This window comes from Synchiropus splendidus, chromosome 16 (assembly GCF_027744825.2).
Source record: "Synchiropus splendidus isolate RoL2022-P1 chromosome 16, RoL_Sspl_1.0, whole genome shotgun sequence".
In the NCBI taxonomy this organism is placed as follows: domain Eukaryota; kingdom Metazoa; phylum Chordata; class Actinopteri; order Syngnathiformes; family Callionymidae; genus Synchiropus; species Synchiropus splendidus.
Genome location: NC_071349.1, coordinates 7,626,320 through 7,652,667, shown reverse-complemented (window position 1 = coordinate 7,652,667; position 26,348 = coordinate 7,626,320). Strand labels below are relative to the sequence as shown.

The 26,348-nt window shown below is 47.1% G+C and overlaps 3 protein-coding genes across 13 annotated transcripts in view; all 3 read right to left on the bottom strand.

Moving 5' to 3' along the window:
* Positions 1–1,000: 1,000 nt before the first annotated feature.
* Positions 1,001–4,050, bottom strand: LOC128747694 (transformer-2 protein homolog beta-like). Of its 4 annotated transcripts, none has more exons than XM_053845766.1 (9): positions 3,884–4,032; positions 3,181–3,349; positions 2,716–2,855; positions 2,481–2,640; positions 2,103–2,291; positions 1,912–2,027; positions 1,733–1,843; positions 1,592–1,662; positions 1,001–1,451 (listed from the first exon to the last, which is right to left on the bottom strand). In XM_053845766.1, the coding sequence occupies exons 4-9, from the start codon at positions 2,511–2,513 to the stop codon at positions 1,441–1,443; spliced, it is 531 nt and encodes a 176-aa protein (XP_053701741.1). In that variant the 5' UTR covers positions 2,514–2,640; positions 2,716–2,855; positions 3,181–3,349; positions 3,884–4,032; the 3' UTR covers positions 1,001–1,440. The 4 variants fall into 4 exon arrangements, with proteins under 4 accessions (XP_053701741.1, XP_053701739.1, XP_053701740.1 ...); XM_053845764.1 differs by having other exon boundaries at positions 3,181–3,440; positions 3,884–4,031; XM_053845765.1 differs by having other exon boundaries at positions 3,181–3,481; positions 3,884–4,028.
* Positions 4,051–4,219: 169 nt separating this feature from the next.
* On the bottom strand, positions 4,220–9,724 carry senp2 (SUMO specific peptidase 2). Of its 2 annotated transcripts, none has more exons than XM_053845759.1 (17): positions 9,406–9,724; positions 8,720–8,778; positions 8,547–8,659; positions 8,287–8,371; positions 8,127–8,193; positions 7,889–8,048; positions 6,978–7,084; positions 6,820–6,899; positions 6,701–6,749; positions 6,566–6,638; positions 6,347–6,493; positions 6,152–6,283; positions 5,542–5,748; positions 5,161–5,240; positions 5,007–5,091; positions 4,837–4,932; positions 4,220–4,768 (listed from the first exon to the last, which is right to left on the bottom strand). In XM_053845759.1, the coding sequence occupies exons 1-17, from the start codon at positions 9,549–9,551 to the stop codon at positions 4,706–4,708; spliced, it is 1,749 nt and encodes a 582-aa protein (XP_053701734.1). In that variant the 5' UTR covers positions 9,552–9,724; the 3' UTR covers positions 4,220–4,705. The 2 variants fall into 2 exon arrangements, with proteins under 2 accessions (XP_053701734.1, XP_053701735.1); XM_053845760.1 differs by having other exon boundaries at positions 8,308–8,371; positions 9,406–9,723.
* A 792-nt stretch (positions 9,725–10,516) lies between these two features.
* pcnt (pericentrin) overlaps positions 10,517–26,348 on the bottom strand; it is a 28,093-nt gene continuing 12,261 nt past the window's right edge. For 4 of the 7 annotated variants that reach the window (XM_053844588.1, XM_053844589.1, XM_053844594.1 and 1 more), the window contains 31 exons: positions 26,103–26,207; positions 25,808–25,960; positions 25,039–25,185; positions 23,523–23,683; positions 23,052–23,224; positions 22,760–22,944; positions 22,286–22,448; positions 21,937–22,179; positions 21,263–21,495; positions 21,068–21,175; positions 20,814–20,834; positions 20,282–20,518; positions 20,038–20,211; positions 19,758–19,910; positions 19,374–19,568; positions 18,291–19,304; positions 16,869–17,039; positions 16,365–16,533; positions 15,807–16,117; positions 15,172–15,268; positions 14,928–15,100; positions 14,597–14,857; positions 14,372–14,517; positions 14,096–14,225; positions 13,265–14,020; positions 12,791–13,189; positions 12,495–12,721; positions 12,343–12,422; positions 12,141–12,261; positions 11,954–12,069; positions 10,517–10,795 (listed from right to left, as the gene is read on the bottom strand). In XM_053844588.1, the coding sequence (XP_053700563.1) occupies positions 10,752–10,795; positions 11,954–12,069; positions 12,141–12,261; positions 12,343–12,422; positions 12,495–12,721; positions 12,791–13,189; positions 13,265–14,020; positions 14,096–14,225; positions 14,372–14,517; positions 14,597–14,857; positions 14,928–15,100; positions 15,172–15,268; positions 15,807–16,117; positions 16,365–16,533; positions 16,869–17,039; positions 18,291–19,304; positions 19,374–19,568; positions 19,758–19,910; positions 20,038–20,211; positions 20,282–20,518; positions 20,814–20,834; positions 21,068–21,175; positions 21,263–21,495; positions 21,937–22,179; positions 22,286–22,448; positions 22,760–22,944; positions 23,052–23,224; positions 23,523–23,683; positions 25,039–25,185; positions 25,808–25,960; positions 26,103–26,207 (6,666 nt within the window). In that variant the 3' untranslated portion in view covers positions 10,517–10,751. The remainder of the gene's footprint in view (positions 10,796–11,953; positions 12,070–12,140; positions 12,262–12,342; positions 12,423–12,494; positions 12,722–12,790; positions 13,190–13,264; positions 14,021–14,095; positions 14,226–14,371; positions 14,518–14,596; positions 14,858–14,927; positions 15,101–15,171; positions 15,269–15,806; positions 16,118–16,364; positions 16,534–16,868; positions 17,040–18,290; positions 19,305–19,373; positions 19,569–19,757; positions 19,911–20,037; positions 20,212–20,281; positions 20,519–20,813; positions 20,835–21,067; positions 21,176–21,262; positions 21,496–21,936; positions 22,180–22,285; positions 22,449–22,759; positions 22,945–23,051; positions 23,225–23,522; positions 23,684–25,038; positions 25,186–25,807; positions 25,961–26,102; positions 26,208–26,348) is intronic. The other 3 variants (XM_053844591.1, XM_053844595.1, XM_053844590.1) reach the window with 2 other exon arrangements.

Sequence of the window (26,348 nt, the reverse complement as noted above, 5' to 3'; positions counted from 1 at the left end):
GCAACAAAGCCAGATGATCAAAGGTGTTTGGCTGTCAGTGACCCAGTGATGATGCTGAATGACGCATCATAGTGCATCATGGGAGCAGTGCTTTAGTGCAGGGTTTCTTCACCATTTTGATCTTGGGGCCCACCTTTCCCAGAACAAATGGGCCCATACATAAATATCACAAAAAAAAATCTATTTTATTTAAACTCCAAGATATTAGTAAATGAACGTATTGCCACAAAATCTTCTAATTCATTTTCAAAACTGCTTCAACAGGTGCCTTCATGAACCGTTTTTATTGCTGAGGGGGGAGCAGCATCACTTTATCATTTTTTCTTTTCAAAAACTTCTCCACAACTATCACAGATTTGCCGCTGTCAAGTTAATTCAGTGACACACTACTGCCATCATACATGGCTCATCATCAACTGAGCGTCTTGTGGCCCAAAGTGTTTGCAGCCCTCTAGGAGGCACCTGCAGGCTGCTGCTGAGTGATGTCACATCCTGCAGCTACTGTCGGGATTTTTCAAAACTTTTTTACGAGTGAATTGAACTTCAAAGGTTTGAAGTCACTTTCCACCACGCACCGAACATTTATGGCAACACACTGATGCTCTGTTCTCAGTTGCTCCAGAACCACCTGTGTAGCCTGAGGAATTGAGGCAAGGCACATCCATCGTGCTTCTCTGTGTCAAAGAAATATGACTGAAAATATGTTAGAGATGTGATTTTAAAAAAGTAAGATGGTTCCAGCCCACGGCTCCACCTTCCGAGATGTCATGTTCAAGCAGAGCAAAAATACATGAAGGCAACGTTACTGAATAATACAGAATGATAGACTTGGAGCTGATCTTTACGAAGTCTTCTGCAGTGGAGGAGCTTTCCTTCATTTTGCTTCACTTCTGACTATCTGTGAATAACGTGTGGATAATGATGCTGCTTGGAATGGTGAAGACAAAAGCGATGCAGTGTGATGTTGTGATGATCAGTCAGTGACCACCAGGACTTCCAACCACAAATGAATCATGTTTGGTAAATAACCATCGACATACTTTATTATGTACAATACAAAACAGAAACTTGACTGCAAAAGAAAAAACACTTCCATCTGGAAAATGAACTGAAGATACTGACTTGAAAACTACACAACCAGCGAAAAAAAAAAAAAAAAAAAGTTTGTTGTTCAGCGTTCCTTGAATAGTCACCCAACTCTGGGGTCCGTCTGAAAGTCAAACATGCTGAAGAGTGGGAAACTGGGGTGCCACGACATTCAGGGAGTTTGGGATCCTTTGATATCCAGAACACCCCCATCAGGACTGAACGTTTGTCCAAAATAATTCCAACCAATGACCTCGGACAGATGCCAATTTGAGAATAACAAGGAGGCTGGTTCCACTACTGAGCTATTCATTCATCATCAACAAAGGAAACTATGAAGGAGGGAAGCTGCTCTCAGTAGTGACCTGCAGGGAGACAGAGGGAGCTGGATTAGCAGGTTCTTGTGGCTCAGGTAAGACATCAAAGGTAAGACATCAGAATAAACTCCCCGTCTGGGCTTTATCGCCCACCAGCACGTCACGGAGTGAGAGTAAGACCAACATACGTGGCGAGTAGGATCTGGATCGAGAACGAGAGCGGTAGCCTCTGCTGTCGTACGGAGATGGAGATCTGCGCCTGTGGGGAAGACATGACGTTCAAACACAGTTTTGGGGATTAAACAAAACGAGCGTGGAACAGAACCCACCGGTAAGACCTGTACTCGTAACGATCGTAATCCCGCTCATAGCCACGGTCGTACCCGCGATCGTAGCCTCTGTCACAGTCCCTGGAAACCCGCCGCGAGGAGCCTCCACCACTGAGACATGGGAATAATCGTGAGCTCCTGACACATAAGACCAGACAGCCTCCAGTTTGTGAACTCACTAGGTGGGCCGGCCCATGTAGATTCCCGGTGTAGGCGTGTGTGCACGCTTGGTGATGGAGAAGTCCACCCGAATCCTGCGCCCATCCAGCTCCATCCCATTAGCGCCCTCTTTGGCCTGAGCGACACACAGACCATGATGCACACCAGTCAGAGCCCTGCAGACCCGACAGCCTGGAGCGGTGCTACTCACCTCTCTGGAGTCCTCGTAGTTCTCAAAATACACGAAGGCAAAGCCTCTGGAGCGACGCGACTGCTGGTCGTACACGATGTTGACATCACTAAGAGGACCGTATTTGGAGAACACGTCTCTGAGGTCCCGCTCTGTGGTGTACAGACTCAGTCCAAACACGCCCAGGCAGGTGTTGGGGTCCGGGTTGGCCTGGAAGCACCAACAAGGATCATGTTAGAACAAGGCACGCTACATTAGCCTGGTGACCGGGCTAAACTGAGATTGAAAACATCTTTTCCGAGCCCTGTCTGTGTGGAGGGCACTGACAGGAAGTGAATGTAAAGCACAATAGCGTGGGCAAAACACAAACGGAGTGAGAGAGGAGTGGATCTAACATACCCTGTTGCCAACGTGTCTGCGGCGGTTTGACATGGGGGAGCGACTGTGGCTCCGGCGGCGGCGGTACTCCCGGCTGCGTGACCGGCTGTGGGAGTGGCGACGGTGAGAGCGAGAACGTGAGCGAGAGTGGTGTCTCCGTGAACTCCGGTGAGATCGAGATCTGCAGCAACACACAACAGGTCAGTGGCGGTCCTGCGAGCGGCAACACTGAGGTGGCCATGGAGAGGACGCAGACCTGGACTTTGATTTAGATCTGGATCGCGAGCGAGACCGTGATCTCGAGTGATGGGAGTCATCCTTAGAGCGAGCTGGAGAACGGCTGGCTGATTTCCGTGAGCCCCGAGGAGACACGCTCCTGGAGCCGTGCCTCGAGTCCTGGAAAAGTCACATGGAAAGTTACAGCCCCTCTGAAGTCACACGCGTGTAACAACATAAAGGAGACGGAGGGTTCAAGTCCTCGTCCCTTAAACCCTCTCTGAAGAGGGCGTTCAAAACAAGAGTGTAGCAAATCATACTATTTAAGGCCAATGTGAGACTACATCATAGATTAGCTGGAAACTTGTTACAGAGAAGATAGCAATTAAAAAGTGTTTAATTATTGGCAGAAAAAAAGATCATGCATTTGTACAGAGAGAGAAACATTATGAAATTAAGAGTAATGAAATGTATATGCAGACTTTTAAAAAAAAATCACTCATACCCTTTCCAACTTCTGATCTTAACTTCACAACTTCGTTTACTTCATTACTTCACAAAACACAACTTCATTTCTTCTTTCTTCTCTTTGACATTACGACTTCTTTCCTCCTCTTGCCCAATTTACCACCATCCATTACAACACTAGAAGTGGCTTCAGATCTTGATGGCTTCTGTTCAGCAGCCAAAACATTAGCATGCATCAAACATTAACAAGTTCACATCTGAAACGTCTTCAGTCTTTTTCCTTCTTCCAAACTCAACCTTAACAAAGAACAAACAAGGATGATAAGGCAAGTTGCTTTCTGGAAAGAGAAAACCAGGCACAACATTCAGCACGTAAAACATGGTCACGTTTGTACAAATTTTACACATTTACACTTTCGTTGTCGGTGTTAAGTTAAACAGTTAGTGTCTAAATAGCAGGACAATTCTTATTCGAAACAGAAAGTTTGAAGCGACGCCGCCGACATCGTCGCGGGGAGTAGGCCGCGCGGCTAAGCTAACATGCTAATGGTACGACCAACGGGGCTAGCTTGACATCATTTCGTTGCATTCACGAATCCAGAAACACATTTTAAAGCTACAAATGTTTCAGGTAACACGTGATAAAGCTACAAACAAGCTAAATACAGATGAAGGCGTTAGCGAGCATGGCCGTTTCCTTGCGACGATACACACCGCTTTTGGTACAAAAGACAACTCACCCGCTCCGCGAAGTCTTTCTCGTTATCACTCATATTAATAAACGGACAAAAGAGGCTGTGAAAACACTGAAATAGGCAACTGCGACAACAGATGAGCAACTACAAGCACCACCGCAACGCCACTCTCTGTTCAGTCTCGCTTGGGAAGTAGTACTAAGTGGTTTCCGTTTCCGGATGCTTTCCAAATTAAAATCGCTGTGTTGATGTCTTCCGCCCAAACTGGCAAAGCGTCAATACAGCTAGCAAAGTTATTTCGAATGCTTTCTAACTTTATTAATACGTAGTTTGTCAGACAGTCACCGTTTCCGCATGGAATGATGAACACACTTATGTAACAAAATATTTTTTAATTCAGAGGAAGAAAAGATCACATTAATAAAGCATGAAATAAAACATGCATGCATGTACAGTAGCTTGCTAAACAGTACACAATACTGCAAGTCGATGCGAGAGGAAAGATGTCCAATGAAGAAAGTATTTTACATAAGAAAAAAACAAAAACCTCTCGAATTTTGCACTGATTCAGGCCACTAATAAATAAACAATACATCAGAAATCTTGTTCGCCATTTTCGTCTCATTCAATGCTCTAAGCAAACGTGTATGGACCTTGGTAAAACCGTTCCATGTCGCTTGTCACTTTCAAGTGACGTCACAGAGAAGGCACTTGGGGCAATAGACCACAAATGGAGTTCCAGTCTAAGGGAGGAGAACACATCCGTATCAGAGCTCCAGCGTTCATTTGAGTGGAGCTCTGCGTCTCAGTCGTCCGGAGTTTCAGTTCTGTTTGGCATGTTGACTTGTGCAGCATGACTCTTCTTCTTTACAGCAGCTTTCGATTAAGGATTTCCCAGATCATCAACTTCCGGAAAAGAGGCATGTGACACTGAAACAAAATCACCGTGAATGTGGAGGCTGGAGCCCAGCAGCGTGACGGTGTCACCGACTACACACCTGTTTGAAGGTGAAGGGCTTTTCCTTTGTGATGTAGTCGGCATATTTACAGGCGAAAACACCGCAGTCGCTGCCGTTTCTCTGCTGGGGAATCTCCTGAGAGGCAACACGAAATCACAGATTGATTCTGTCAAGAGTCATGATACTGAAGCTCGTCGTGTATGACTCACAGAAGCTCGCACGCTACACACGGTCCACTTCACACAGTCCAGCTCTCGGCCCTTCTTGATCCTCAGCTCCTCCTGCAGGTAGAGTCTGAAGACAGCAGAGTTTGAGAATCATGCGGCGTCAGTAGTGCCGTCAAGTACTGACAGCAGTACTTACAGGAGCAGAGCGCAGATTTCGTCGTGCCTCTGACCCATGGAGTCATACGACTTCACCGTCTTGGACTTCAGGTCGATGACCTGCAACAGAGAGGTGGAGACTCCCAGTAACCAGCTGAGCAACGTCAAAGAAAGCATCACTTCTCCCAGCAGCTCATTGAACAGCACCAGAGTCCAGTTCCAATATGATCAGAGTATCAACTAACTATTTAGGTTTTATGGTTAAGGTTTCATTTCTCCTTTGACATGGATGCTGATGCACCAGGAAGTCGTGAAGTTGAGGAACTAATATCTCAAATCACCATAAGCAGCTTTGAGGCAACAAAAATGAACATGAGGCCCTGGTGAGCGGATGAAAGTGATGTGGTGAGGGGTCACTCACGGCCAGCGCCCAGTGGATGCCGAGATGCAGAGGGACCAGAATGAGGTCATGAAGGAAGAGATCCACGGCTTTAGTCCAGCGCTTCACAGCAGGGTGTCCTCCGCCCTGAAGTTTGGGGAGAAAGAAGGTGCTGAAGGAGTAGACCCGCGGGCCTGCGGACCGGCTGCTGCTCTGCTCCATCAGCAGGGAGAAGTAGAAGTTGATGACCTTCAGGGAAAAGGGCACACAAAGCATGTTATGATCTGATGCCAACACGCTCTCAGAGTAGGTACACACCAGGCCCAATTGGAAGAGCAGACAGAGTTTCTGTGTGCAGTCATAAGCATATCCAAAAGCTGGACTTTATCTCAGATTAATTCTTATAAATGATAGAAATATCAATGAAGTAAATTATACTATAATAAGAAGAAAGTCCTCCACAGCAGCCACTCATTATTTATCATTTATCTGCATTTATCTTATCTAAATAAGTTACATTACGTGCAGTGCGCTCAATCTGACAGCAGGTGGCAGTATGGTTACACAGCTCACACAACACAGGTTTTAAGCAGCAACAGTCCAGTTCAATCTAATTCATGACGTTTGTGAAGCGTTGGAGAAACCAGGGTACCTCGTCATTCAGCCAGCCACCCTCCTGAAGCGTGGCCAGGTCCCTCGGGGTGATGCGCAGCTTGAACGCGGAGCTCAACACCAAGTTGGGGTCCTTGTGAGCCAAGGAGGTGCTGACCTGAGCAGCCATCTCCTGCACACAAACACAGCTCAGTTTCAGGCCCCCGTCCTGACCCGGAAACCGCCTCAATGTCACCTTGGTGAGTCGAGGTATCTCTTCATCACCATGCCGTCCGTGAGCAAGGTGAGTGTGGGTGGACTCCAGCAGGCCTGGAGGATCCTTGCTCTCCAGGTGGAGGCGACTTGCCACTTCAGCAGAGAGGTCCAGCTCTGCCATGGTGGGCTGGAGACAGAGGAGAAGTCCACTTCAGATTGAGAACACAACTGACCGGAACAGGAAAACCAAGCAGCTCACCTTCACACGCCACACATGATCTGCCTCCTCCAGGGCCGTGCTGAACGGCTTGTTCAGAGTCAGACCCTCCTTCCTGAAGAAGAACCGATCATCAGATGGGTCGACTCACCCCGTCAAACCCAGCCTGGCACTCACCTCTCTTTCGTCGCTGCGGGGTTTCTCCATGCAAACACATTCGAGGATGCTGAGGACAGAGAGCGGAACCAAACATGAGCATGCATCTGAGCAGTAGAGACTGAGATCACGCCACTCACCGGAATAGCCAGTCCAGGTCTGCGCCGAGTCACACGCTCTCCCAGAGGAGGATTTCTTATGTTCCCCCTTTGACAGCAACCTGAAGGGACAGAAGGAACCCTGTGGGTCAAGAGTCCAGAAGCCAGAAACACCATCTGCTCAGGGCCAGAAGACTCACTCCTGTGGTTTGGTTTGATTGAATGGCAGCGGCTGACTCTTGCTGTACTTCTCCGTCACCATCTCCAGGAGGCGCCGGTAATGCTCCTTGTTGTTCTGCTTGATGGCCTGGAACAGAACACAGGAAACATCAAGCCTTCTATCAAAGAGATAAAGAGAGCTGCGCCACCATCTGACAGCACAGAAGCGGGGAACCTTTGAGCTCACACAGCTGTCACTGCACCAGTCTCCAGCCTCATGGTTCAAGAGTTCTCCGCTGTCTCAGCAGAAAAACCCCTGAACAGTTGGGCAATTAAACAACAATTCGAATGGTTTCTGAAGGCGGGAAAAGTTTGTAAGTCCAGGAGTGAAAGCTAATTTCTTCTCATGCGAGCAATTCATTCGCCTCAGTTTGACTCTTTTCATTGCACTTATTCCCCTGTTCTGAAGCTGAAAACTCCAGTGGAGTCCTTTCATCTTTTCTTTCCCCACTTCAACTCTGATTCCAGTCAAAAACTTGAGGAACAACTGCCACCTTGTGAAATGTAATGCGTCTTAGCACAGCCTCACTCACTTCACCGCTTAACAGTTCTACAGCCTCCAACTCAAAACATACACTGCGACTGGTCTGCTGAAGCTTATTTACACTCCACTTAAAAACCGAGCCACCAAGTGTTGTTTTTGTTCCAAACTGTTTAACATTCAGAAACAGAGGATGTTTGGTTATACCACAGTCGCATGTATCCACCAGTCACAGCCTGTGCAGCGTTCAGGAAGCTGCATCCAACACCAGCAGCCCAGCACCTGGTGTTGAGCCTGCCCTCTATCTCTTCATGTTTGTTCTCACAGGCTCAGACACCTCAGGGCTGTTTAAAAGGACCCAACCAGACAAAAGTGCCATCAAGTCTATCAGGCAAGGAACCATGTGATCACCTCTTCCACTGTTAGACTGGGCTTGTAGAACCGGCTGTGTCCCAGAGCCAGAGGCAGGTCAGCGTTTTGAGTCCCGACCTTCACAGAGGTTCGTGAGGGAAGCAGCTGGAGGGACCCCTTCCTCTCCATGTCAGGGAGCCCTGCAGACGGCACTGTTCCACTGTGGAAACACAAACGTTTAAGGAGAGGAGGAAGAAGTCACCGTCATCTTCAGGGTGAAGACCAATGTGAAACTTGCCTGAATCTTCTGACTAGAGGAGGAGAGGAACTGGGCAGGGAAGACTTTCTCTCCTTTCTGCTTTTATCTGAGGAGCAAAGGTCACAGCATCATCAGACAACCCTCACGCTGCATGCACAGTCACCATCTTCAACAACAAAGATCTTTCTATTGAACCCACCACACCAGGACGTGTTCTCACCCATTCTCCACTCCGTTGTTCTCCACGAAGTCTGCAGCTCATCTATTCCCATCAGAGAAACGCCCTGTTGGGGAAAAAACACTAACTTTAAATACCTGCTCAGTACTTTATGAAATGAATTACAACAAATAAATTTTGAATGTTGGAAGATGAGATCAACTGTCTTAGACACAGTAAAAGCTGACACACACAAGGCACATCAAAAAACTAAACACAAAACCAAAGAGTGCCTCACAAACCTGTGAGTCCTCGAAGAGTCTGTGCTTCTCATAACGGCTCATCTGTGGTCTCTGCCGACTGAGCAAACCTGCCACGCTAGCGACAGTCTTCTTCACAAAGCTCACCACGACATCTGGAACACAGACTTGTCCATCAATGTGTGTTCAAGAACGTGCCGGGGACATCAACAAACCTCGTCTGCTTCTCTTTGGCTCGATGGGGTCACTCTGGGTGACACAGGCAGCATCAACACTGCAGGGACACAAGCGACGGTCAGAGAGGAGGAAGGAATGGCAGATTCTCTTTTCTTCATCCACAGGACCATCTTCTACCCCGATCACCCTTTACCACCAGTTCAATGGAGGGGAGAATAAGGCCATCTAATCTACTTAACAGTGTAAAAGTGTTCCATGGGACTTCAGTTTCTAAAGCAAGAGCGTTTAGTCCATCATAACTTGAGACACAACAGACTCTCAAATCAGTTTTCAGAGTTCCATGTAGCATCAGCTGTTTGTTTCATAACGTTTTCCTGAGAAAAATATTCATGAATGACGCCTGTCATTAGTTGAACATCATACACAGTTGACTTGTGTTAGTCCCGTCACTCAGGAAACAGATCCTCGGGAAACTAAATCAGGAGTAAGAGATCTACCTGTGCATGTGTACATGTCAACAACCCCACTGAAACGATACCACAGTTCCAGACGGCCGTAAAACATGTGGCATCTAAAGTTTGCACTTGTTTACATCTAGTTTCATCGTTCTGTCGCACCGTCGCCACAGCTAGCTTCTGTTTCTGGCTATCGAGAGCATGACACAAACAGCGCGATGTTAGGCGGCAGACTTGAGAGTGGCTCTTCAGGGAGTCGAACCACCGACCTCTGGTAGTGACGTTTGGCCGGTCTGTCGAGCCTCTGCTGCGGCGGGCTGCTGTCAGCGTGTAGCGTGGACCTCTCCTCCACGGGGATTAGCCCAGCCAAGGGCTCAAAAAGAGACGAGATTCCATCGACTATCCATCCATACATCCCAGACAAATACGAGAATAGTGTAGCGAAGTCTTGGGCGCAGGCCAGGTCGGTTTCTGGCCGAGCAAAGAGGGTCACCGGAGATGTGCGCCACGGACGAGTTACCGTTCATGTAGCTTAGCATCCACTGTGGCGCGTCCGCGTACAAAGATGTGCGTCACGTCACACGGGCTTCGACAACAAAGGCGAGCGCTTTGTTCACGCGGAGCTCCCGACAGAGCGGAGCACTCATGCACCCATAGAGTATGTATAGCGACTGAGCGCCTCCCGCCCGTCAAATGTTACTCTGGAGTTTGAAACGAGCAAGTGACGACGGCACACTCGGATGCAGAGTGGCCGGCGAAGAAAAGCTATTTAAATGTTACGTAACACCGAGGTGACTTACGTACATACATAAAGCTATTCCGCGCTGCCCCCTATTCGCTTGATGCAAAGTTTGATGTAAGTGTACGATTGGACATGGATTGGTTTGTGTGTGATTGGTTTTATGTACCATGTAAACTATATTTACCTTTTTAACCATCATGGAATTCGTGAACAGCCTTGTATTATTTTATTTTATGATTTATTTTTTGTCAGCACTTTATTCCAAAACACTTTCCTAGTTAGCGGGCTCCCCACTGACCATGGCAATAAATTTGATTCTGATCGCATTCTTCACACTCTTGGGCCAAAGATAATATATTTATATTTTAAGTCAATGTGTTCATGGTTTTTTTTTACATCCACGAACATCAGACCATATTCTTGAATTGACTGGAACTAAGAGAGCGGTTCCTTCTCACTCCCCCAATATTCACGGCAGAAGTCTCATCTGCGCTCAGACCTTCGCCCCAGGGTAGCAGGGTGCAGCCCTATCGGGGGACACCTTCAGTGCGCCTCCAAAATACTCTTGGGGGAATAAAGGGGGGCACAAGGAACGAGCAGGAAGTGATTAGAATTTTTATTAAAAAATAAATCCCAACAAATTTTCAAGTTACAAACAGATAAAAAGTTCAACACATGAACAATAAACATATATTTACAAACATGTTACAAAACTCTTAAAGGATTTCAACAAGCTGCCAGGACGCACTTATACTGTATAAAACCATTTTAAAATAATTTATCGGAGAACACAGAGTCGACGGAACACTGACTCAGCAGGGCAGCTGTTTAAGGCATCTGGAGCTGGAACAAGAGCACAGACGGCAAGGCGAGTCAGTGCTCCGACTTCTTTGGGTCAGACGGAAACACTGAAGAATCTGGGAAGACAAAAACCGATTGGAGATGAGGATTATTGCACAGCCAAAGAGAAGAAATGCACGACAACATGAACCACGGTGGAAGGAAGTACTCGTGCCACACGGTGTCAAAGATTAACACCAACAGCGAGCATCTAATCCAGGCCGTGAGAAACACTGGCTCAAGGTTGACACGGTGTATTCCCTCCCACAGAGGTCTGAAACATGACCCCAGCACAGCAACTTGACCAGATCAGGTCACAGAAGTGCTGAAACTCAGAATAGATGACGGCACACTGGCGTCTGAAGTGGAGATCCTGAATGACTAGTTTGAAAAGCTGGCCCCTTCTACCCGACTGGACCCACTGAGCCAGCACCCCGTGCACCTCAGTCACTGGAGTCAATCCACGCTGCTGCAACTTTCTAGGTGCTACTAGAGACAGGCAGAACCCTGCAGTCTGGAGACACGCAGTGGCTGGACACCGAGTCCCAGGCATTAGGAGTCTTGGTTATAAACAATTCTAGAACCCGCCACATAAGCCCAAAAGTGATGACAGTGATTGACGTTTGGTGGGGTGAGTTTGCGCACTCACACTCACCTGGACCGTACAGGTAAAGGGGCGACAGGCAGCTCAGGTACAGCCATGTGCTATTCTCCTGCAGCCAGCGCTGCCGATAACCAATCATATCAGGGGAACAAGCTGACTGTATCCTCCTGTCCTCTTTAGCTGGCGGGGCTAAATGAGTCTCTCTCACACGGGTGGGAGTCGACGGACACGCACTCTCTGCGGAAGCGGCAACAAGCACCAAAGCATTGCTGGGTGAGGGCAAACGTATTCACAGAGCAGCTGAGATCGGGACAGGCAGACAGACATGAGACAGCAACAGAAGCAAACTGGTGTCGCCAGATCTCAGCCACAGAACTTGAAACCAGTGGTTCTCAGAGACACTTTCAGTGGACCAGCAGACTTAATAGATTTGATCACTATTCAGATGTGAGGTCCAAACTCATTTTCTTTCTTTGGTGTATATTTTAATCAAGTTTGTTGTTGGACCAGTTCAGAACCACTGCTCTCAAACCTCCCAGTGCAGATTGACATCATCAAGTGTCCAGTCCAAGTCTTCCACCATGGAGATGATGGAGACACCTTGAAGCCCTTCCGTGTCAACAGTGCTCACCTTGTCCGGACCCCGACAGTCGCAGTTGCACTCTCTCTAAATGACGGATGTAATCAGTCAAGGACTTCTCTGGATCCTGAGCCGACCCCGCAGCCACCGGGGAGGTGGAGAACGACCTGGACAAACCCGCCCGCATTAGAACACATCCTCATCTGTAGTCCTCCACTCCAGAGTGAACGGTCCCAACCTGTTGTGCAGCCTGAAGGGAGACTTGCTCGGAGGAACTAGGGCTGAAACTGCATTCCTGCTGGGGGGTGATTCAGAACTGCACCTCGACTTCTGATGCCCTAAAATATCGGCTTTAGATCCTGAAAGAGACAAAGCAACAGGAGAGATGGGTGAAGCCTGTGCAACCTTCTACACTTGTCCGTCTCATCGTGTCACCCCACCTGAAGTGTGGCCATTCATGACACCCGGAGCGGAGATCTTCCGAATGGCCCTCAGCCACTTCCTGGTCAGAAACTTCATTCTACAAACAGGAAAATCACATAAATAAGACCCAACTTGGCAGCAGGAACTCGCCAACCTCTGTGACACCCACCTGGAAATTGCGACGACGACCAGCACAGTGGCCCTAAATCTTCCCAGTGGTCGATGTCTCGAGGCGATCGGTGTGGAAGGACGCGCCCCCATTTTGGCGATGACGCACAAAGTGGCCTGCTCACACTGCTGGAATCCTCCCAGCAGCAGCAACAAGTACCGCTTCTGGTAAACCAGAGCTTTCCTGAAACTCTCAGCGCGCAGGTAGCGCTCATATAACCGCTGCATCTGCAGGAACACAACATTCCACTGTCCTGGAGACTGAACAACTGATGTGAGTGAGTGAGTCCCACCAACCTTGACGTTGCTGGTCCCCTCGTTGACAGGTATGTTTTCCGTTTCCATGGAGACCTTGGCGAGCGCGCCTTCTGCGCGGCGCAGCTGACGCTCCAACAGGTGGAGCTTGTGTTTGAGAGCAGCCTTCTCCTGACTCAGGGACCTCACACGCTCCGACAGCTCCGAGTTCTCCTTCATCAGTGTGTCCATTAGGGCGCAGGAAGACATCTGCACCTGGCTGTGTGGCTGTGAGCCTCCACCCGGGACATCAGCGAGTGGACGAGAGCTGGGAGACCTAATGGAGAGCTGTGACGTCCTCTGAGCTGCCATGGCCTTCTCTTCCTTCTCCAGCTCCTCCAGAGTGTGCTGGAGTTCCTGCATGCGCTGCTGGTCCTGTTGCCTCAGCATCTCCAGCTGACACTGGAGCCAAGAGATTTCGGACACACACGTCAGCATGAGCTTAAACAGAATCTTACCAGGAGTTTCACATCTCACCAGTTTGTTGTTCATCCGTTCCTGTCTTCGCTCCCTCTCGATCCCCTCCTGCCAGCACTTCCTTCTCTCTGTCTCCCACTTATCATCCCACTCTTTCTCCTTGTCCTTCATCACTCGGATTTGCTCCTTCAGTTCTTTCAATTCTCCTTTCAGGTTCCCTGCTCGCTCTCTTTCTGCCTCCAAGGCCTGACTGAATTCCTGGGTCTGTTCCTTCAAGGTGTATATGGTGTGACGACTTTCTGCTTCAGTAGTTTTCACATCTTCCAGATTCCTCTTGCACAGATGCAGCTCCTCTCTCACCAATCCATTCTCGGTGGCCAGCTCTTCGACCTGCCGACGCTCCTGCTCCAGTTGGGCTTGGATGTCAGAGATGAACTTCCGGTCACTGGCTGTTTCAGCTGCGCGCTGGTTCATCTCATCCAGCAGTCTCAAGCACCGGTCCCGTTCTTCTTCCAGGCTTCTGAGAGTGCCTGCGAGCTTGGCATGAAGGTCTGATACCTGGGACTCTGAGGTGGACAGGAGGCCTTCGAGGTGTGTCGTCTTCTGCTGATGCAACTCCTGCTGGTGGGCCCAGAGCTCACGTCCATCCTGCAGCTCTTTCTGAGTCTCACCCAAACGCTTCTCAAACAGGACGGTGCGGGACTGCTCTATCTGCAGCTCACGTTTCAGGTTGCTGCAAGCCACTTTCTCCTGCTCCACCTGACCCTTCAGAGCCATAACCTCTGACCTCTGCTGCTCAGAGGAGTCATGCTTTGCCTACACAAGGAAGAAGTTTGAAGTGAGAAGACATGCAGAAGTGCGTTTAATATATTGCGAAGATGTTACACCAACCTCTCTCAGATGTTCCACCTCTCGCTCTCTGCGGTGGCTCAAGGCCCTTTCCTGCTCCAGTTGCTGCTCAAGTTCGTGAACTCTGGTTTGCTCGCTCTTCAACACTTGCTGGCCTTCTTCTATGGTGGACCTGAGGCAAGGATAAAAACAAAACACCTGAGTTTTGAGATGAAGAGGACAGACAAGCTGTGAAGGTACAGGATGAGTCCTGAGAGGTTATCGTCACATTGTTATTGTCAGGTGCAGAACGGTTGTTGTTGTTCTGTTTTGCTGTACCTCAGAGTCTGTATTTCACTCCTCTGCTCCTGCTGTTTGTCGTGGGCACATTGGAGCTGCTTCTGGCTCTCCTCCAGCTCTGTGCTCACTTGAAGCTCTCTTGATAGCTGCTCTCTGTTCCAGTCACCATCGACTCTGGCGTCACTCTGACAGAAGTCCAAGCATCCTTTCAGACAAGTTCAGCAAACCACATATTCCAAACAAAGGTGTGAAGGAGAAACTAACTGCAGTATGTCTCTGTGCCATTCGACACAGCAGCTCTCGGAGAGCGATCACGGTCTCCTGGAGCGCCCTCTTCTCCTGCTGCCAGGTCATCGGTGGGACATCACTGGAGTCTCCGCGATGGGCCAGCACACTGGAGCATCCCTCAGCTTGCGCCGTCGAGGTTGGCCTCACATCTGAGGCGAAGATGTGAGAGGGTGTAGGCCGGCGTTGGGACAGAGTCAGAATTCGGCAGCTCTCCTGATACACTTTCTTCAACAAAGCCTGGATGACAGAAGGAGAGGGTGACACTCGGATACATAAAGTAGGAGTGACGCGTGTGAGACACTTATACCTGAAGTTCAGGTGACAAGAGGTCATCGCTGTAGCTCATGCTGCCCGCAGCACTGTCAGTGTTAGTGGTGGGGTTCATGCCTCTGCAGCGGAGGTACTCCACAAACTGAGCATCAAGCCGCTCCGTCTGCTCCAGCTCCACCCGCAGCCTCGCTCCCAACTCAGAGCTCACGTCTAAGACAGCAGATAAAAGGTTCATAACAATAGAATCGCTTGTTCAGACTTGGAGTTTCAGCCACACTCACTGCTGCCGTATCCATCACTGGCCCATTCAGGGGCTGACAGAGAAGAGTTGGAGCCCAGAGGAGATGTAGGTGTAGTCAGGTCCCCAATGTCGGTCACCTTTTCAATGAAAAGCAAAGACATTCATCAGCACCTGGTTTGATCCATTAGACTCCATCATGTTGCGTGACATCACACTTGGTTGGCAGTGAATCAGGAGATTGTTTTTGTTTTGCTCAGGTCAGGGGAGTCAAACTTTATCACTCTGGAGCACGAAACAGAATGTGTAATCACTTTATATTTAAGTTGGCAGAGGCCAATTTCAACAGAAAATCTGAGGTTCCTTTCAAAACACACTCCTTCACCACAGCTCTTCCTTATCACATGAGAGGCACAAAGACGTCGCCCTCCGATCTGTGGACCATCAACACTCCAACACTAGTCTTCCTGGGTCATGGCATTGATGTAGGCCATGTTCAAGTACTGATAACTTATGAACCAATGACAAGCACCCAAGGCTCTGGGCTGTATAGAATAACTTGCTAGGCCAGAGTTTGACACACCAGCTTCAGGTGGACCCAGGACAACATGCTTTGCTCTGCTTTGATCCAGACTTTTCCAAACGCACAAAGAATTCAGTGAAAGAACTTGAACTTACTTTATCAGCATCCAGTGAGTCCAGCACAGAATAGTTGTCCGACACGGACCTGGGAGAGTGGGTGCTCTGGGTTTCAGGGTCAGGGGTAATGGTTCTAGAATGTGGGGAATCCAACACCACCCTGGGGGAGTTGTGTAGTGAGGTGTTGTCCAGGCCTACACTATAAAGCTCAGACAAACGAGAGCCCAGCACTAAAGAGTGGGAAGGCCCCAGAAATCGTTCTGCTGACACGTCCATTTTCCTCAGAACCTCCGGAGAGTTCAGAGAGGTTCCATCACAAAGCACGTCTCTGAAGGAGTGGTGGGAAGCATCTGAGAGAGCCAAAAAACAGTTAAATTTACATCAATTTGTACAACAATATAATCATATGTTATATCACTGACAATTATAGTGAAACCTTAAAGGAAAAATAATCAAATTTGTGTGCCATTTATCTGTGGAACCATTTTCCTGGTTTAAAGTAAAACCTGAGTCATACACTCTCTGTATGCGCCATCAGGAAGAAGTTGCAGTATCTTATATTAAAAGGCAGTTAATGTAGCAAAGTGCAGCACCAACCCTTCTGGGGGGATTCCTGGTGGTGAGGAGATGTGAAAGGTAGTTTCAGCCGTTGTTGCGGAGAAGACAGTCGGTCATCCTGGCGGGCCAGATCCTCCTGAAGGCTTTCCAGCTCCCGTTTCAAATGTTGGTTGTGCGTCTTCACATCAGCCAGTTCACAGTCTCTCCTCTGGAACACATGTTGATCCAGAGACACCCAACGTCAGCAAAAACATCCTCATTTGAGCTCACAGATGATAAACCAGCAACATACTAGTACTTTAGTCACTAAAACTACATCCAAGTGAGGGAGAAGGCTTTTACTAACATGTTTGTATTTGATGCGAGTCAGACTCTTTAAGCAATTTCAACATTTCATGAAAAAAAGCTCAAAACACACATGACTTGGACTTCCCCTAAATCATGACCACTGCAGAGCCAAAATTTTAGCCAGAAGAGAAGGGATGTCAACAGTTTAGGTAGTCTGCGTCATGACTGACGTGGGTGGATCTTCAACACACTCACATGTGATTCATCTTGAAGTTTGTCAGCTAGGTCTGTTGCAGTGACCAACTGCTCTTTCACCACGGTCAGCTCTGCCTTCAGAGCTTGATGCTCAGACACCAGTCTGCCCAGCTCCTTCTCCTTCTGTCTTAAATCTTCTACGGCTTTGTCTCTGGTGTGCTCTGCATGTTCCTGAAATGAGAAACAAGAGTTAAAGACACGGCTCTATTTACCACGGCAACAGCCAACCGTCTAGGGCAGCAACTCTCAGGAACCACGGCATGAGACTAAAATAATGACACAGAAAGCTGCTGGAGTTTGGGCATAATTGAGCATAAACATATCTCACCCCAGCCTGCAGAGTCAAGGCGAAAATTTAAAAACAGGAACGAAAACACTGTCGAACTTCCACATTCAAGTCATTTCCTCTGTGTGAGCGGCGAGTGATGACGTGGGAGCAGAACTAACGAGAAACAGATGTGGCAGCAGCACGCTTGCAGAAGAACCAACTGAAATTATTAAACGTTAGGGGAAATGCTTCAACAGCCAGGCTCTACAAAGCGTGGCGGAAGAGCTTTCAACTTCTGTCTGGAAGAAGAGTAGAACAGCACTGACCTAGATTTGCAGGCATCACTGCACAATGCAAGACTGTCCTGTGACAACATCGTGCCCCAAATGTTTCTGACCTCATGAATCCACAACTTACACTTTCTAAAGCGTAAAGCTATATGACTAGTTACAGAAAACACTACATACAATACAATATTCGTGTAAAAATTGAGGTATTAAAGGACAGAAAAAGAAGCGCATTTAAAAAAAAATACTCATTTAAATTTAAAGGCAAAGCAAAAAAAATAAAATTAAAAAAAGGATGAAAATTTGTATTGAATCAACACATCAAGAAGTCTGCATATACCCTGTTGGATAATTGGAATAACACATGTATAGAATATGGAAATTTATCTATCCCAAAAAGAAAAATTAAAACGGCCATGTTTGACATATACCTTATTGATCCTTGGAAATCTCTTATTAGCAATAATCCTGGGTGGCGATTGTCTCGTCTCAATTGTGATGTCACCTCAGCATCTATTTTAACGCTATTTGAGGTTTTATCTTTGGTAAGACAACATGGGGAGGCACATCAGATGATGGTGGATGGGAATTTATTCAATTCTAATGGATGTTAGAATGTAACTTCCTGTGTGGCTGGAACTGAGAATGAACAAGGCCTAATAAGAGATTGGACTGAGACCAAACATGTACTGATCTGCCAACAACACAAAAGATCAAACATTTTATGAAACTGAAAGTGTAAGCATTGTAAACAGGACTATTCTCTTTTCTGATGAGATATGCAGGAAGGAAGATTATCCTGGTCATATGGGATGGATAGGCAAAATATATGTGAGCAGAGGGGAAGCTTGACAAGCCCTTTCTTACCAGGAGTTCCCTGTGGGTTTCTTGACAAGTTTCCTTTTCACCCAGCTTCCCAGTCAGACAGTCGATCTGGACCTTCAGTGAAGTCACTTCCTGTTTGAGCCTCTCAATTTCCTCAAGGAGTTGCCCTTCTCTCCGCCTAAGAACCTCCCGCTCTGCCGACAGCTCTGCTTTGACTATCACTTGCGATTTAACCCTCTCCTGAGCGACCAGCTGCTCCATGTCTGACACCTCAGCTCTGAGTTTCTGGACCTGGCCCTCCAGAGTGAGGCAGCTTTCTCTCATCACTTGCGCTTCAGATTTGGCCTCCTGCATTTTGGTCTTGAGAGCTTCAACCTCTTGCAATCGGAGGGGTTCCGTTTGCTGGAGTTCCAGCAGCTGAGAGTTGAGCTTGTCATTTTCTTGTTGCAGAATGGAAGCCCGCTGCGCTTGATTTCTGTGAAGGTCTCGCTCTTCTTCACCATCTTTTCTCCTCCTCTGCTCTTCCTCCAGCTGACGACCAGCCTTCTCCAGCTCAGCTTCTTTAAGGGTAAGAATATTTTGCAGCTCAACCAACTTCCCTCTCTCAGCTCTGAGACTTGATCCTAGCTCTTCACCCTGCGCTCTGTACTCTTCCTCCTGGGTGAGCAGCAGGCGCTCAAGTCCCTCTTTCTCTGCTGCAGCTGTATCCAACTGAGCCTGGAGAGTCTTGATTCGGGATCGTAAGGAGCGAGATGGGATTGAAGTCATACTGAGCTCCTGCTTGAGATTATTTGGTTCCGCTCTCCCCGCATGTTCTTGAATGATGTAACCGTGCGGCTCTGGGCTTGGAGAAGGCGAGGGATTGATGCTGTCACCGTCCTGAGAGTCGCTGACTTCATGCAGGTTTGGCCCCAGCGTAGCAAGCTCTGCCTGGAGTGTGCTGATAACTTCATGAAGGCGCTCCTCTTCTTCCTGCTTGTCCTGACGCACTCGAGTGATTTCAGAAGTCAGATGTTCCACCTGTGAGCTCAGGTCTGCCAGTTCAGACTCAAGAGTCTGGAGAGACACAAGAGGCCTTCTCAGTCTACAAGGATATAACTGTAGGATCACTTTCAAACGTCTCACTTTTGAGTTTGTCACCTTGCAGTCTCGGGTGTTTTCCAGCTCCTGCTCTAATCTCTGGACTTCAAGAGTGAGGTGATCAATTTCCTGGTTCTTCTCCTCCAGGAGAGCTGAGGGAAAGGAGTCCTCATCTGGATCATCCAGCTGTCGTAGTTCCTGTTTTTCCTCTGCGAGTACAGTTAGTGCAGAAACATTCTCCTGCAAGAGAATAAGATAGAGTTTAGTAAAACCTGCTGGGAGTAAAACATAACTGAATTTGCTCCTCTGATTGACTGAAATACATTGTAAACCCATCAAGAAGACACGTCAGTAAAACAATTGAATGGGTTCCTCTAGCAGAACATGTCTCATGTGAACACAGAAACAAAGACCACGAGCATCACTCACCTTCAGAGCTGAGATCTCTTCCAACAGCTCATCGACACGAGCAGCGTTCTGATTGGTGAGCAACTCCAGCTGGAGTGTCAGGTGCTTCAGCTCCACCTCCTTGATGCTCAAGTCACTTTGAAGGTTTTCCAGTTGGGTCGTCAAAATTTCAACCTAAATAATACACGTGTATAAAATAAGGCTGAAGTGAGGAAGGCTGCCAGAAACAGTTGGGCCTACAAGTGCCATTGATTGTGAGCAAAGTCCTGATTACTAAGAGTAAAGGGAACCTTCCACCCACCTGCTGCTCCTTGCTTTGTAAACTCTGCCGAGCAGAATCAAGAGCGTCCCTCAGCTCAAGGGTGGGGTCGTGAGTGTTGTCATGGTAACAGTGTCTCGTTTCATCGAGTTTGGACTGCAAGGCTGAGATCTGTAGCCTGTTGGCCAGCTGCTGCTGCTCGAGAGCCTGCTTATCCTGGTGGACGGAGCAACAGAGAGGTACACATGAGCACCGGCCTGACTGAAAAACAAAGCGGTGCTCTTACTTGAGTGAGCTCCTGTTCCCTCATCTTTGCTTTGTTAAGCTTCTGCTCCAATTGACCCACAGCTCTGTTGCTCTCTGCGCTGTTAAGTAAAGCCTGCTCCAGCTCTCGGATTCGACCGGCAAGCTTGTCGATCTCTTCATTGCGCTCAGCAAGGTCCCGCTGCGCTTGCTGGTTGGCAGCTACCAAGGTGGCATGGTCCTCAGTCTTGTCTTTGATGACAGCCTGGAGATTCTCCACCTGCAGTATTTTGGAAACAAGTATTCAAAGAGTTAAGGCTGGGATCATAGAGAAGAAAGTAAATATATTGCTGGTTTTGTTAGTGAGAGAGCAGGCACCGGTTATGGATATTAAAACTCAAAGGAAACAGAGCAGATTGATGAGGGAAACATGCAAATGTGAGTCAGCAAATGAATGATGAGAAAATGAACTGATCATGTGAAACATGGAAAAAATGAAACGCATCTACAATGATGATGAATGATGCACACCATGCACAGGATTCAGAGGTTGCCACTACATTTGGAAATCATACCTGCAGAACCAAGTCTTCAAACTACAGCAATCCATTCAGCACAAGGACAAAAACATGGCAAGAGTCAGACCAAAACCAAATCTGCTTGAGTTACTTCAAAAACAGAACAATCATGCCTGATGACAACAGCACACACTTTTTGGCCAAAACGTTAGGGAACAAAAATGAATAGTGATCTATGTCCGAGTGTCTGAAACACTTGACAGTTTTAAATTAATGTCCTGGTGCAACAGTGATGTTCATCTGCATCTCACCCTGTGTACTTTGTTATCTACACCAGTTGTTTGTCTCAGGTTGGCCTCCAACCTCCGGATCTCTTGCTGGAACTCGTCTCGCTCGTGCTCTCGTTCAACTGCCTGCTCCTTTAGGGCATAGAAAAGCCAACAGAATCAAAAGAATGTAACACCACAGCACAGACACACATTTCATGTTTTGGTACTAAGACTCACTTCAATGAACTGCCTGTCGTGCTTCAGCTGCTTCTCAAGCGCCTGCACACGCTGGTTTAGATCCTCAGTCTGTGTCTTGTGATGCAGCTCAGTCTCCAGGCCTTTAGTCTCCTGCTCTTCCAGCTCTCGTTCCAGGGCCCTAAGGCGGACAGACAGGGAGTTGTGGTCCTTCTCAGCCTGTCGTTGCAGGTCCAGACGGTCCTGGGTCAAACGTTCCGTCTCAGCAAGCAGAGCTTTAAAAGAACAGGAAGTGTTGGAATTCTTCAGACTCTCCATTCATATTAGCCGTTTAGCTAAAGAATTACCACTACACAACTGAAAGTCAATATCACATGGAAATGATGGTGATATGATGAATGCCAATAAAGAGTTAATCAATTTAAGTTAGAATTCCTTCAAGATAACAGTATTTTACGCCAATACATGGGACATTAAGCAAAACAAATCTCCCTCAGGAGTGTTACAGCACACCCTCACAACACAGCACTCCAAACCTCCTGGTAACAAACATCACTGCAAATGTTTAGCACATGATCCCAACCTCATCACATAGATAAACAAACCTCCTTCTGGGTCTAATCTGAACCAACAGCCTACGAAGAGAAGAGACATCTGAGGACAAAGACAGCCGCCAAGTGCAGGATCAATGTGCTAAATGAGGTCAATGTGCTCACCTTTCTCTCGATCTCCGAGGTCCGCGGAGAGATGCTCCTTCTGGCGTAGGAGAACTGTGTGCTCCTCAGTGAGCGCCTGGTGTTCAACCTGTAGAACGTCCAATGCTGCAGACAGGCCTTGCATCTGGTGAACCTTGACTCTCAAGTCCTCCAGCTCCTCCACCAGTCTCTCTTCTTGAGCTTCCTTTTGCAGCAAAGTCTCCTCCAGAATAGCCTTCTCTGCCACATAGCCCTCGAGTAAGCCTGTATATGGAATCACCAGGGAGAAATTTAATGTGGTCGAGAGCAACACATCGATGAGGAGAAAGAAAGAAGAGAAAAAAAAGAATAATCAAAAGATAATACTGACCCTCAGTTTTATGAAGTTTGAGCTCCAGTTTGTTTTTCTCCTGGGCTTCTTGATCCATCTGCTCCAGAAGAAGCTTGTGCTGCTCCACGAGCTGTGCTGTGTCCTCTCTGCCCTGGGAGAACTTCTCCTCCAGTGAAAGGTGAACATCGTGTGTCCGCTCCAGCTGAAGAAACCAGAGGACAATTAAAAAGCATCCAGCTGCTGGGCTCTGTGTCACAACACCAGTGCAGGGTGTTCTTTTTGGCCAGCAAGAGTTTGATCATTTAGGCAGAAGACACTAGTTAGGCTGCAGTCAGGGGGTGTGAGGTGAAGAGGCAACTGGATAATGGTAATATCATTGTGGACTTGCTGACACATCAGGAAATGTCATGCACAGTTGAGCATCAAGGCAGTTTAGCTGAGGTGAAACCGATGTTGTTTGTACCCATTAATGAGTGATGATGATGAAGCAAATCAATGTAAAGGCAGCCGTACCTGCTCATTGGCCCGGTTGAGGAGCTCCAGGAGAGTGTCCACTGTAAGCTGAAGGCTCCTGCAGGCGGTCATTGCCATTTCTTTTTCAGTTCCAGGGCAGATCTGTGCGTCCGAGACCACCATGCTCTCCGAGAGCACATTACTAAACTCAAAATCTTCTGTTGTCATTTCAGCAACAGAAATACCTGAGTAGCAGAAAGAATGTTTTTTTTTTTCAGTGTCGCTAACATACTTAAGGACCAGAGAATAATCAAACATGTTCATTTAAACTTTGGTGTAACAAGAAGCGCACCAGATTCATGTGGGTCCTTGTTCCCCGTGAGGCCTCTGTGATTCGTAGCCAGGTCAGGTGCAATGGCTCTTTTACTGATCTTTTGGCCAATTAGGTCTTCCAGGGCGGCGATACTGCGAACCATCTCGAGCACAACACTGGTCAGGTGACTGTTGGCCTGATGCAGTTTGTGTCTGAAATGAAGCGAGACAATGGAAAAGACATGGAACAGTTATGCCAGTAATCGTTTTACTTTGCAATACATATCTCTGCTTGGAAAATAATTTATAAAAATAATGGTGTCAGTTCCTGTCTAGACTACTTATGAACACAGTTTGTAAGATTGAAATGTTTGACCACAACATCACTACACACTTTTGATATGTTCTCATTTTCTTCAGAGAATTTACGATGTCATGTCCCAACCATTATTTAAGCTTCTTGTTAGGAAGCTTCTCCAGTATGACTGGTATAATTTCATTTCTAAAATACCTTTCCTCCTTGGCAGCCTGCAGGTCGTCTGTGAGCAGTTTCAGGTGGTTGCCCCCCTCCTGACTCTCTCGCTCCCTTCTCTGGAGCAGCGTGTCGAGGGTCTCCATTTCTGCACGCTTGCCTTCCAATTCTCCCTGCAGACAACCAACTTCAGCCCGGAGCTGAAGTGGGGAAATACAGAAGTTAACTGGTGATCGGATGTCACTTTTGCAGAGGTAACCGTACAAGAGCATGCCTCCACTTGTGACAGTCTCAAAGCAACACATACAGTGGCGGAAATGATGAGATGCAAATGCAAAAATACAAAAGACTTTTTTTGTTATCGATTGTTTACAAGAAAAATTAAATATCTGACAGCTTCAATGTCAGTTCTCAACACCGCTGGTATATAAGAAATTACAATGAATAAAATTATAATAAATAACTGAACAAAAAATAAACAAATGCTGGTTCCATCTTCCACCTATACATCCAGGCAGTGGTCATTGCTATATTTTGTCCGCCCTGCCGGACTGAACACACAGATAATATTAATCAACACAGCTCTATAACTTATTTAACATATAAACGAAGAATAAATCATTAACAACTTAATACAGGGCGGCATTACCATAAAGGATGCTTTGAGCTTTGCTCAAAGTTAATAATCATCACATAGCAATACACAAAGTGAACAATATTTCATTCATTAAGTTTGTGTGTCAACACAGTCGTCCACAACTGTGGTGACGAACGAGTGGCTGTCAATGTTCAGTAAGCAGCACAAGGACCCTACCAGTGCAAAGGTAGTGTAATTATTGATCTTATGGTTACATTGAAGTTTAATGGCGTAAACTAGTTTACATTTGAATTGTTCTTTTTAAGACCAGTGAAATAAATGCCAAGATTGTAAACCTTGCGAACAAAAAAACAAAAAGCAAAAATACATAGTCACAATACTCACAGAAAAACCTTCCTCAGTCTGCAAATGCTAAACTCATGCCTCCATAGTCAAGCCAGTCAGTGCAAGACTCAGTAGCACCACACATTGTCCCGAGATTTCCTTCGAGTCCTTCCCTCCCTTACTCCCGCCTACTCTTATCAAACGTCCCGTGCAGCCACCTGCCTCAACTAAACAAAGCAGTTTCCTTGACAACAATGCCCTCCCAACCTCTTAAGATGTGTGTTTGCTAGCCTCAAGGGGAGTCTATTTCTAACCATGACAAGCTGAGACGAACAGGTGCCACAGATAAAGAGTATGTGACACAAATACTCGAACATCATAAACATTTTTACATCTTTCATCAAGTTCTGAATCAGCTTCCTCTTGATGGCGCCAACATCAGCCCTATTTTCAGTCCACGCTGACACTTTTGCTTTTTAAAATGGTATTCTTCTCAGATTGTCTGCACAACTAATGAGTTTTTTCATCTGCAGCAGAAATACATCTAAATTAAAATATATTTTCATGTTAATGATGTTGAGATGGAAAGCTGTAACAGGACTAGGAGAGTGCCACGTGCAGCGATCATAATACCTGGGTGACCACAGCATCCAGCTGTTCCAGCTGGGCAGTGAGCTGGCTCATTTTGTCTGTGTAGTGGCGCTCCTTCTCTTCTTGCTCTGCTGTGAAGCTCCGCCTCAGGTCCACAAGCTCCGCCTCCTTCTTCTCTTCAAACGTAGTCTTTAGGGGAAAAAAAAATCACCAGGATGAATTAAAGGGTTGGAGTCCACACCAATACGTGGCTGAACCACAGTGATTGAGTCTCACACGAACTGCTCCCTCCACATTACAAGTTGCCTAACGAAAAAAAAAAAAACATTGGCCAGTAAAACCTTCTGCATCAACGGATAAAAAGCTTAGACCCATCCCATTTAGCCACTGTTCAGATGGCGGCAACACAAACCCACGCACAACCCAGTGGTGCACAGATGTAGAGAGGAGACACGCTGACAAGGACACCTCTACATATATGATGCAGGGATTATACGAAAACTGTTCGAATAAAGCTCTGGTGGGCAAAAGTCCAAGAGGAAGGCCTGTCATTAGCAGTGAAGCCGTGCAGCTGGAGCTTAAAGGGCGCAATGCTACAACACACACAACTGACCTCAATAATCCTCTGCGGTTACATAATGTTGTATTAAAACGGCCACAGAGATTTTCGCTCACAATTGTGACCAAACGATTTGATTCTTTTGACTGTGATCGGATGCAAGGGACAGTTTGTTGATGTGCAGAATATGCTTTTTGAAAAAAAAATCTCAACTGCTGTGATGGACACTTTGATACCAAGAAATGAATCTACCTTCAAATGATTAATCCTGTCCTGCATTTGCTCCTCTGATTGGGCTTTAACAAGCTCCGCCTCCTCTAGGAAGTGCTGCCGTTGCCTTGACGACTCTTCTTCTAGCTCCCTGCGACAAGCCTCCAATTCTCGGGCAGAAACACTCCTCAGTTCCTGCCGGTGACACACGTTTTTACTAAGTGGTTCTCATTCATAGCAGCGTCTTACAGAAGCAGAGATGATGACATGTTCTAGTTAAATTGAAAACAATGAAGGCAAAGAAAGGCAAAAGACAGAAAAGAATTGTTTTTTCAACCTGAAGTTGCAGTTGATGCTCATCAATCACCTGCTGCTTCTCAGCTGTGTAGGAGAGAGAGAGCTCCTGCAAGGCAGCACTGTGTTGCTGTTCCAGCTCCAAAACCTGAAAGGAAAAGAGTGTGGATGGTGAGTCTCAAAACCAAACACAAATGTATTATGCATTCAATCAAAGGCCTAGACAATTGAGAACAATGAACATGAGCCCAAATGAGGTTCTGGGTGAAACGGAAACCTTTAAGTGACA